This window comes from Gopherus flavomarginatus, chromosome 1, assembly GCF_025201925.1.
Source record: "Gopherus flavomarginatus isolate rGopFla2 chromosome 1, rGopFla2.mat.asm, whole genome shotgun sequence".
NCBI lineage: Eukaryota > Metazoa > Chordata > Testudines > Testudinidae > Gopherus > Gopherus flavomarginatus.
Window position 1 is genome coordinate 290,355,392 of NC_066617.1, and position 12,294 is coordinate 290,367,685.

The following is a 12,294-nucleotide window of genomic DNA, read 5'->3' on the forward strand; positions in this document are numbered from 1 at the left end:
ACTCTCTGGGAACGGTTTTCCAACCAGTTATGCACCCACCTTATAGTAGCTCCATCTAGGTTGCTTTTCCCTAGTTTGTTTGTGGGAATGTTGTGTGAGACAGTATCAAAAGCTTTACTAAAATCATCCTTTGGTAGTATCAAAAGCTTTACTAAAATCATCCTTTGGTAGTTCTTAATAGCTGATTGACTTAGCCTAGAGATTCTTTTGTATTATCTTATTTTTGATTGTTAGTTCTCTGTTTTAAGAGGGAGGTAGTCTGAAATGAAATACAGTCTCACTGAAAGACAGGAATGGGGTGAAGGAATTTGACCTATAAGTGGGTGTAGTGGAGCAAGACTCACTGGTGCGGCACCTCCTGCTGGTCATCTTGGAAATTAGCTCTTATCCAGCACCGCACGCCCTCTACAGGCTGGTGCCTTGCCTGCCTTAGGCCCCCGTGTCTCTCCTTTACCCCGGTGCCCCTTAACCTTGGTGTTCTGCCCACTGCAGTACCCCCACATGCTGGGTCTCCCCTCCCAGGGGAACCCCAACCCTCTACACCCACCTTGCCTCAGTGTCTACTGCCAGTCGTCGTCTAGCCCCCGCTCACTGAGGCAAACTGCCAGACTGTCATGGCCCCTCATCATTGGCAAGGAGGTTTGGACCAGCTTCCTCTGTCTAACCCCGGACTGTACCTCTGCAGCCCCAGTACCTTCTTTAGGCCTTGCAAGGCCTGCAGCCTGGGGAGTTACCAGGCTGGAGCTCCCCAGCTCCTCTTGCCTTTCTCCAGCACTACTCTACCTCCGGTACCCTTCTTTCCCAGGCAGCCAGGTCCTTCTCTCTTCAGGCTAGAGAGAGACTCAGCTCATGGCTCACAGCCCTTTTATAGGGCTAGCTGTGGCCTGACTGAGCTGGCCACACCTGTGGTCAGCTACTCCCTCAGCTGCTTTCACTCCTTTTTCCCAGCTGCAGCCCTCTCCAGGGCTGCTTTTAACTCTTGTTCTGTGGGAGTGGGGCAGCCACCCCACTACAGTGGGATACAAAGCCTTTTAGGGTCTACATTTGAACACAGCATAGGTCAATAATGAGCCCAAATTATCATTTGACAGCCATTAGATAGGTCCATTGTCCACTCTTGGTTTATTTTGGGTATGTGTACACTGCAATTAAACACCTGGCTGGTCTGTGTCAGTCGACTTGGGCTTGCAGGACTCAGGCAACGAAGCTGTTTAACTGTATTGTAGGTGTTCAGGTTTGGGCTGAAGGCTGGGCTCTGGGACCCTCCCTGCTTGTCAGGTCCCAGAACCTGGGCTGTAGCCTGAGCCTGAATGTGTACACCGCAATTAAACAGCCCCGTAGCCTAAACCCTGTGAGTCCAAGTCCACTGACACAAGCCAGCCATGGGCGTTTAATTGCAGTGTAGACATAACCATAGTGTCTTACATGGAGCCATGCATCTATTTACTTGTTAGAACTGGGGTCTCATTTTCATAAAAAGCAGTATTTATTACCAATTGATTTTAAACTGTCATATTATGTGGAAGTAAATTATCTTGTTGGATGCTCTCATTGATTGGAATGTTTTCCTAAACCGAGGGAGGAGTGAATATGAGAATATGGACAAAAGGAGGGCATCCTAGTACTTGTGCGATAGTATTTAGAAGAAAGGTAAAAGGATTTTATGGAAGTGTTTATGATCTGTTTAATATTTACATTAAACTCTCATTATAGTAAAGAGTCTCAGAACATATATTCAAACATAAATATTACAGAATGGAGCTGTGGCTTATTTATATGTTTTTATTAAATACATTTTTGATGTTATAAAATTGTTATTTTTCTTTGAGTATTGTTGGTGTGACTAACTCATACAGGGGGCTGAGTTGTGTGCTTACCTTCTGTGTAGCTAACAGCTGATGGCAAGTCAGGATAAATGATCATCTCCCTCCCTTCTGAGTTTTTTGAAGGCAGATGCCCCCATTGCTTCCAAGTTTACAGTGAAGTAGCTAGTGCCATAGTTTAACACCATTTAGGGGGCCTTGAATCTGCCTCAGCTACCAAGATGGTAAAATAGGGGAAAATCTAGAAGAGAAAAACTTGTTCAGGAACAACAAGCCATGCCTTTCAGTGCTGGGATGTAGATGGCCAAGCCTAGGACCAGAGGCCAGGTGCTCGTGCAAGCTGGGGTTCAAAAAGAGGAGGTCAGGAAGCAAGAATCAGATACCAAGAATCATGTTGAATCAGGAAACCAGGAGGAGGGTTAGGAAACAGTTGTGAGTAGCACTGGGTGAACATTCCAAAGCAGGATGGAGCCTAGTTATATGAATGACTACTTCCTCCTTCCAACTTAAGTAGAGTGAGCCAGCCATTCAGGAGCTCCCGTGTTTGACCAGTTGGGGCCCAGGGTTGGAACCTTCTATCTGAGCAGGGCTTCAGGGAGTTCCAGTTCTAGCTGATTCTCGTAAGCAGTTGGATGGAGGTTTGGATCATGATGACCCTCAGGATCATGACACCGTGCCTTGGCTGCAGCATTTTTTTTTTCAGTCCTCCCTTGAATGGGCCACTAAAGCAGGACAGAGGGAGCCTGTATTAGCACACTGCTGGCGAATGATGTGCAACAGTACTGTGGCACTCCACTGCTCTGAGCTCCTTCCTCACTTAGTCACTAGCACAGAGGAGAGTACAGTTGAACTGGGTACTCTTGCCATTCTTCAGACTCTCCTCTTTCTCCCCACCCCGCATGGGAGAAAGGAAGAGAGCAGTTAAAGGACAAGGAATTCAGATGGGAGGAGGTGAGCCACTTTCTGAGGTGAGACATTGGATCCAGGCAATTCCCTGGCCTATCCAGCTTCTCTCCTCCCCCTAGAAGGGATCTTTTATATTGTACCCCATCAAAAATAAGTTCCTTAAGATGGATTCTTCTCAATTGGCTGTATCTCCAGCCCCTTACTTAATTTGTTTTGAGACATTTTTACTGATGCAAGTAGAAGAGCTACTTGCAATATTCTCCTGGAAGTGAAGAGGACTCTTCTGCTAGGAGAGTCAAATCTACTTTTTTTTTTTCCTCTCAGCACTCCTCCCCCAGACCCTGAAATGGATTTATCTTTTGTGAGATGACACAAAGTATCAAGATTTCCCTTATAAAACAGAAGATATCAGAGGAGGTGTCAGTAACAAGCCCATGGGCAGTTGTGCCCAGCGCTTAGAGCAGGAATAAGGTCTAGTGGCTAGAGCAGCAAACAGTAGCCAGGAATTGGAGCCCAGGATCAGATCTAGAGTCAGTGGCTAGGTTCTAGAGCCAAGGGTTGGAGCTGGAGTCAGGAGCCAAGAACCAGAGCCCAGGGTCAGAACTGGGTTACTTGCTGTGAGGCAAGGCAGGAGCAGGGCTGGGTCCCAGGCTGGGAATAAGTAGGCACAGGACCTTTCACAACCATGAGTAAATGCTGTGAGCAATCACTGAACTACTGCTACATCTGGGTTTGAGTCAGTCTTCTGACTCAGCCAGCCAGTCAGGCGATGTAGCCAATTAGACAGCCCTACTGCAGGCCAGCTATACTAGTTAGGTTGCCTGGTGACTGACTCTGCTGCAAGCCCTGGGTCCACACTGGCACTGCTGCAGCCCCTCTTTTCTGTTAGGAAAAGGCCTTCCTCCTTTTATACAAAGGAGAAGAGGTTTTCCGTGATCACTCTACTGTCACTGAGAGTATGGCAATGGTGTCCTGCTTTCCAGGTGAAGTGGAATCCTGCCCCAAAAATCTGTGTGTTACCAGTGTTGTCACATAATGGAAAACATCAACATGTAAGAGATTTGTTTAGCTGGAAATAATTTTTTTTTTTTAAACAGGTGTGTAAATCTCACTCAGGCATTCTTGGAAAAGGTTTGGCACTGTCGCACTCACCAACCATCTTAGAAGCTCTTGAAGGAAACCTTCCACTTCAAATGCAAAGCAACGAACAGTCATTTTTGGATGATTTCATAGTCTGTGTACCAGGGTCTAGTGGTGGACGGCTTGCAAGGTGATTTGTGTGCTATATGAACGAGCCTATTATTGCATTATTTTCATTTTTAACCACTGTAATAAAATATAGAACTTAAGCCATTTCTAGGCATTGTTTTGCTTAGGATCATGTTTTTAATTATGTACTGGAATTTGAAAACTACATGTTTTAGCCCTCTTGCTTATCCTGTAGTAATACATTTTTATAACTATGCCATTTATTAGTATCTGTATATTTATAAAGGCCTTGTTAACTGGGCCCTTGGGTTTTTATTAATATGGTCATTATATGGTCATTATGAAAAATATTTAATTCCTTCAGACTTTACTCTATTTTTGCTCCTTAATAACAAGTCTGACTATAGGGCTTTTTGTTATGGCTTTGTGTTTCTTTATTATGATTATAAGGTAGTACAAAATATTCTACTGTTATGTTAAATGTTTTTTAACTTTACTCTGTTCTAGATGGCTTCAGCCAGATTCATATGCTGATCCTCAGAAGACATCTTTAATTCTAAACAAGGATGATATACGATGTGGTTGGCCAACTGTTATTACCGTGCAAACAAAAGACCAGTATGGAGATATTGTTCATGTTCCCAGTATGAAGGTAATTGTGTATGAACTAGAATAGTCTTGGCTGTTTTCATCCTGCAGTAAATTTGTCAGCATTTCTGGTTGACATCACACTCAAAATACTTGATTAGTGCAGAAAGTGGCATTCTGAAATTTGGGTACACTCTGTGGCACTTTCTTACATCTGTGCAACACCACTGTGTCTCGATTATGCTGTTAATTGCACTTGCTCAACCCCATTTTCTCCAGATTAAATCATTCTAGTCTGTAATGGATTTATGCAGGTATGGCTAAGGACCTAATTTGGCCTGCATGATCTTTATTATTGATGGTGATGTGTGAGAAGAAAAGAACCAACTTTCAGCATGCAAGTTAGGAAAGTTAGGGAGTTAGCCTTTGACAAGGTCCCTCACCAAAGGCTCTTAAGCAAAATATGCAATCATGGGATAAGAGGGAAGTTCCTTCAAAAGACAGGAAACAACAGGTAAGAATAAATGATCAGTTTTCAGAATGGGAGGTAGATAGCAGTGTTCCAAAGGATCTGTGCTGGGACCGGGGATGATCAACATACTCATGCATGATTTGGAAAAAGGGACAAATTACTCAAAATAGGCAAGTCCAAAGCTGCCAGCAAAGTGTCGCAAAGAGATCTCTCAAAACTGGGCAACAAAATGGCAGATGAAATTCAATGTTGATAAATGCAAAGTGTAACACACATTGGAAAACATAATCCCAATTATACATACAAAAAGATTGTGTCTAAATTAGCTGTTACCATTCAAGAAAAAGATCTCTGAGTCACTGTGGGTAGTTTTCTGAAAATATCCCCTCAGTGTGCAGTGACAGTCTAAAAAGCTGGCAAAATGCTAGAAACCATTAGGAAAGGGATAGATAAGATGACACTAAGTATCATAATGCCAGTATATAAATCATGGAATGACCATATCTTGAATACTGGTGTGCAGCTCTGGTCTCCCCATCACAAAGAAGATACGTTAGAAATGGAAAAGATACAGAGAAGAACAAAAAAAATGATTAAGGGTATGGACCAGTTTACGTCTGAGGAGAGATTAAAAAGACTGACTGTTCAGTTTGGAAGAGAGATATAAAATCTTGACTGATGTGGAGAAAGTGACTATGGAAGAGTTATTTACCCCTCTACATAACACAAGAACTAGGGGTCACCAAATGAAATTAATACTTCTTAAGATAATACACATTCAACTTGTGAGACTCGTTGCCACGGATTTTGTGAAGGCCAAAACTATAACTGGATTAAAAAAGAATGAGATAAATTCATAGAGGATAGGTCCATGAATAGCTATTAGCCAAGATGGTCAGAGATGCAGGTATCCTTAAGCCTCTGACTGCTAGATGCTGAGACTGGAAGATGGGACTGATCACTTGATTGTCATTGTTATGTATTTATGTTCTTAAAACAGGATTTTACATATAAAGTGAATACATGTGATATAAAATCAGCAAGATATGAGCATGCCATTTTTAGACTTGCTTTTGAGACTAGACCCATACTTTAAATAGAGGATCCCATATTCAGAGAACCTATAGTCACTCAGTTAAATTAGGTGGAGAAAGTGCCTGGCTGGCACTATTAGTTTTTTCATTTTTCCCACCATCCAATTAATAATTGGCCTTTGCAGTGCCTATAAGTCCTGGCATACAAAACTACTTGTGAGAGCACCAGTTGGAACCCAGTTTCTTCCCAGAATTCCTGTGAAAGGGAGCTAGAGAAATTGTTCAAATATTAACTTTTACTTAAGTGTAATAGAATTTATTCAAAGAAATTCAAAATTAACAAAAAAAAAATAAAAATAATTCAAGTCAGGTTTCATCTACATTTTAATGTCTCAGTATCACTTTGGACTAGTACAAACTTTTTCAGGACTTTTATTTACTGAGCTCCAAAGTGTTGTAGGTACAGAACAGAAACAACATGGCTCAGAAAGGAACAGAAATACATGAGTCTTTACTGAAGAGTTTGCAATCTAAACTTGCATGTGATATGACAAGTGAGGGTATCATAAAATAAAGAGAGATGGATGATGGGAAGGTAAGGCCATAACAGAAAGACCACATGAGATTCAGATTAGCCATGTGCATAACTTGATGGCACAGTTGAAAGTTTATATCTGTCGAATCAATCTATAGTTTGTGGTTTTAGACTCCTGGAAGTGAGTCTTAAAAACACTTTAGGAAACTTGTCTGAAAGCAGTGTCCTAGACCAGTGATAAGGAAATGTTGATTCCTGCTGCAAAAGTAATTTCTGGATTTTTAATTTCGTTGTGATTTCCTTACTGAGTGTATTAAAATCAGTGATGTTTTAAATTAACTTGACTGCAGGTGTCCATGGGTATTCATTTATTCAGCACTCCCTGTTCAAGCCAAACTCCCATTTAATAGATTCAAGTTCTGATTAATTGCACTATATCAGTGCTGGGCTGGACTCAATCATTTTAGAGCTTAAATACTAAAAAATCAACTAATCTTCGAGATTATTTGTCTACTCTTCATCTGAAAGTTGCATAGCAAATAGTACTTGTCAGAAATTCAGGTACGTGGAGTGGGGTGAGGTAGGGCTGAGATCCTATTGGGGTGAGAGGCTTTTTAGACCCAAATGAGGTTGCTGAACAGGTTGCTCCAATCATTAATACGCAGAGTGGAAGAGTTATTCAATAAGAGTTCTAAAGTTTGTGGAGGAGGAAATAAAGGCATTTCGGGAAAGTGGTAGTGGGAAAGTAGGGGTGAGATGGTAAGTAGTTTAAAAATAATATGAAAATGGAAATGAGGGACCAAAAAAATGTTGTTCATCTTTTCACTTCTTACTGCATTTTGGCAGGTGGAGGTCAAGGCTATTCCTGTTTCGCAGAAAAAAACATCTTTGCAACAAGAACAACTGAAAAAGCTCCAACGGATACCAGGCAGTCCTGCAGCATCCACTTCCTCTGGCACCGATATGACTTTTGGAGGACACCCTTCACCAAAACTTGATGCTTCATATGAACCTATGATAGTGAAAGAAGCTCGCTATATTGCTATTACAATGATGAAGGTAAATTACTGTCATTTCAGCAATGACAGTTATTCTGTTCTCCATGAGGAAAAGAAAGAGACTATATACAAGTGAATACAAGATCTGCAAATCTCATTTTATTCATTATACCTCTCTTTCTATTTTGGGGTATCTGGATTTATGTAATCACATATAATTGCTCTTTCTAGAGATTTTTGATTTTTTACAAAAATCAAAATGATTTTTAAAATGTTGTGGAGTGACATTAAGTTGTCTGCTGTGAACCAAAGTAGAGCTGGTCAGGAATATTTTGACAAATCACTTGTCATCAAAAAATGTGAATTTGTTTAAACCAAAAGGGTTCAAGAAACAGGGTTGAATTTGACCGGTTTCCTGGCTCAAAGTCAAGAAAAAAGCTTTGAAATGATCTAAACATTTTTGTTTTAACATTTTCTAAATGGAAAATGTTCTTTTTTGTTTTATTTGTTTGTTTGAAAGAACTTTCCATTTAGAAATTTGAGCTGATTAGCCTGGGGAAGAAAGGAAGAAAAGGTAAAAATCCAAAAAAACCTTTTCACTTGACCCCTCCCCACCCCCAAAAAAATCAGTTTTTCAGTTTGTTAATATTTTACAAGATTTTGCCATTATAATAGGACAAAATTTCAACTTGAAGATATTGATGAGACAGAAAACAGTTTCCCACCCCTCTCTAGTCTAAAGTGCTCAATGCTGCTGCATTCTTGAAGGAGGACACTCCTCAGTAAGGTGGACTGTATTTGGGGCCTTTATGTCTAAAGCTCATAAGGTCAGAGATCTGTATGAAGGTTTTCCTTTTGTAACAAGCCTTGAAGCCACTTCGTCTTTCAGATTCATCATCTTGAAAACGGGACATGTATATTTCTAGTCCTACCTACATTCCAAGGAAATTGGGCTTACCTGCTAAGTGTCTGAATTCTGTGGAGCAGAAGTCAGCTTTAGTTTTCAGGACATTCTTTCAGACAAACAAAAAGAACCCTCCCATTCATTTCAAGATTTTCTTGGCAATGGTGGAACTTTAAGAGCAATATTTTTAGAAGAATGTCATCAGTTTAGATCAGTGTTTCCCAAACTTGGGATGCCGCTTGTATAGAGAGAGCCCCTGTCGGGCCAGGCTGGTTTGTTTACCTGCCGCGTCCGCAGTACAGCCAATCGCGGCTCCCACTGGCCACGGTACGCTGCTCCAGGCCAATGGGCACCGCTTCCAGCACTGGTTTAGAGGTTCCTTTGCTTCAGTCTTTCAGTTCAATCAGGAACATCTTATTTTTAGTGTCATGCTGTCTGGAGTGGTTTATGACTGAGGGTGCCTATTCCAGACTGTCAAAAACAGGACAGGCACCCAGAACTGGTAGTATATTGTTTAATTAAATTTCACCAAATCAGAAACAAATATGAACTCTGGATCACTATAACAGACTTTACCATGGAGTCACAGGCAGTCCCCTTGGGCACTTCAGTCTATTTTGCCACGCAGGCTAGCTGGTCATAGAGATAAATGGTCACTCCAAAAGTCACAAAATATTCAGGTTGCTCTCAGTCCTAAGAACCCCAATCAATTGATCGCTTAGATTTGACACCAAAGACAACTCTTGTAGCCAACCGTATAGTAAATTAATTAAGGATTATTAACTAGAAAGAAGAAATAAGTTATTTACAGGTTAAAGCAGGCAATATGTATGCACAAATGAGTTCAGCGTATGGTTCCAAAAGGTGACAGAGATGTAGTAATCAGTCAGCATTGAATGTCTTTTCAGGGCTAAGGTTGACATTGGAGATCTCTGCTTTTTGTTTCTTAGTTCTAGCCCTTATGAGAGTCCAACAGCAAAGAGATTTAAAACCTTTCATGTCAACTATCTTTATTTCCCTCTTCCAATATTCAAACCAATGGGACAAGGCCCTTCTGCATGCACTTTCAATGGGTGGACAGGGCAGTCAACAAAGCTTTTGTCCTACGATGGCCCACTTTATTTCGATAGTTCTCCTGGATGGGCAGGGGAAGACGCTTCCCATCTGAGTTCACAAATTCAGAAAAGGCATTTTTACAATTATAAAACAAACTTATATTTCACTTTCTAGCATGGAATACAGACGTTACATGTAAGCTAATACATACAGCAATTTACAAGCATTTTATAGTCTGAACCAGTGGTTGTCAACTTGTGGCCCATGTACTAGTTGTGGCCCACTCAGCACACAGGTGCGGCCCATGTGATATGCTCAGGGCCATACAGGTTTTTTATATATATATATATATATATATATATATATATATATATAAATTGTATGGATGCTGCCCACACAACACACAGAGAGCTGCATATGTGGCCCACAATGGTTATAGTCTGAGAACCACTGGTCTAAACATCTCCTTGTAAGTCTAACACCTGTCTTGAACGATATTGACATATAAGTGAGCCGGTGTGCTTTCCAGCTATAAATTTGTCAGTGCTCAGTTGATGCCTACAGACTTGGCCAGAGCTGGCACCTCGTTTACCAGCATCACTCTTAGACGTCAGGACCCTCTTTTGGCTTTCCTGAAAAGGAGGAGGAAACATGGCACTGAACAGTATTCTTGGCATTGGCTAGAGGAGCTGTCATCCTGCTACTTCACATAATTTATGTAATTCCTCGTCAAATTCCTCGGACATAAAGAGATCAGGAAGTCTCAGATTCTAGGGTTTTTTTCATGGAAACTTCCCAGCATAGCTACTTATCTTCACTTTCCAGCCGTTTCATGGCCTGTCTCCACCCTACCTGTCATCTCTCACATGCTATCAAAATGTCAACTCCTGTCTCCAGTTGGCTCATGATGCCAGTCTTCATCATCCACTTGTTAAATTTTCAAATAAGCGCCTTGTTGTTTTTTCCCATACAGCCCCTCACACTTGGGAGGAGCTTTCCATAAACATCTGCAAAGCTAACTGTCTGTTCTTCTTCGAGTGATTGCTCATATCCATTCCAGTTAGGTGTGCGCACGCCGCGTGCATGTTCGTCGGAAGACTTTTTACCCTAGCAACACTCGGTGGGTCGGCTGGGCGCCCCCTGGAGTGGCGCCGCTATGGCACTGGATATATACCCCAGCCGACCCAGCCACCCTTCAGTTCCTTCTTACCGCCCGTGTCGGTCGTTTGGAACAGTGGAGCACGGCTTAGCTGACCTCCACTTCCCTAGCTACTCGTAGTTCTCGTTCGTTATCATGTATATAGTTATATAGTTATAATTCTTTATATGTATAGTTATACGTTTTTTCTTTATTAGCATAGTTAGTTTAGTAACAGTTAACGGGGTTCGGGGAGCCCGGTGCTGGAGCCCATGCCCGGCTCACCTGGTTTCAAACCGTGCTCGGCCTGCCACAAGCTGATGCCGACAGGAGATCCGCACGACTCCTGTTTGAAGTGCCTCAGGAAATTGCACTTGACAGCTAAGTGCCCCATTTGCAAAGCTTTCAAGCCGAGAATAAAAAAGGAGCGGGACATCAGGCTTAAGCAGCTCCTCATGGAGGCGGCCCTCACCCTTCCACTTTTGGCACTGAGCGCTGGTCAGTCGGTGAGCAGAAGCGCCTCCGTGGCACCAGACTGCACCAGTACGCCCAAGGACTCATGGCACCAAACGTCGCCAGCACCAAAGTCGGCTCAACGATGCTCCCTCTCCCCAAGGTTGAGAAAGGCCAAGACTCCTGCTGCTTCGGCACCGACCGCACCGCAGCCAGAGTTTACGCCTAAGTCGGACCGTCTGGCTGCGACACCCACTGCGGCACCGACTAAATCGGCACTGTCAATTCCGGTCCCACAAAGGCCGTTGAGTCCAGCGCCTGTTAGCTCCCCGGCGCATGCCGCAGTAGAGCTCACCATGCTGTCCACCCCAGAGGCGTTCTCAGCGGCGAGGGACCTGATCACCCTGACAGACTCGGCACTGCCTCTACCCCCGGCACCGCCGGTGAGGGTAATCCAATCCATAGGCAAGCCGACCTTGATTAGACCACCCTCTGTCGGCGCAGCTGACTGGCACCGCTCATGATCATGGTCCCGCAGACACTCCAGGTCCAGACGGCGCTCCCGCTCTCGACGCCGTTCGCAGTCCCGGCACCGTTCTACCACGCGGCACCGGTCAGACTCACGGCACCGGCCGGACTCTCATTCACCGGCTCATTACCCGCGGCACCGCTCCAGTTCACGGCACCGCTCCAGGCACTGTGCCTCCCGAAACCATTCACGATGCCGAGATTAGAGATCTCGGTCGACCTCCCAGCACAGATCTGGTCGCAGGTTCCGCTCTCGATCCCGGTACCGATATGCATTCCAGCACCGGTCCCCGATACCGAGGGGAGCCAGGTCCATTGGAACATCCGCACAAGGCTTCTCCACTCCTCCATGGCCATCCAGGCATACGTCGGTGTCCTCGAACGCGGACAGCTACTATGGCCAAGAACGCGATTCCGATGTGCCCACCGGAGTGTTTCAAGAAGCCCGGTCTCAGGACCCAGGACCTCACCAGTGGTCCTTTTGGACACCTTGGGCGTACCATCAGGCCCAAGGTGCCCCGCTAGTTCCGGCCCGCTCCACTTCATCAGAGCACCGAGCACCAGAGGCCACAGTTACTCGTCTTCCTCCACCCGGGACTACTATACCCACTGGGTTCCCCGGTGCCACTGGAGCAGGAACCACCACAGGA

General features: G+C 43.7%; 1 protein-coding gene across 14 annotated transcripts in view; it reads left to right on the forward strand.

Annotated features, from left to right (window-relative positions):
- MYCBP2 (MYC binding protein 2) overlaps positions 1–12,294 on the forward strand; it is a 445,111-nt gene that overhangs the window by 286,489 nt on the left and 146,328 nt on the right. For all 14 annotated transcript variants that reach the window (XM_050946493.1, XM_050946502.1, XM_050946519.1 and 11 more), the window contains 3 exons: positions 3,827–3,999; positions 4,446–4,590; positions 7,414–7,626. In XM_050946493.1, coding sequence (XP_050802450.1) covers positions 3,827–3,999; positions 4,446–4,590; positions 7,414–7,626 — 531 coding nt within the window. The remainder of the gene's footprint in view (positions 1–3,826; positions 4,000–4,445; positions 4,591–7,413; positions 7,627–12,294) is intronic.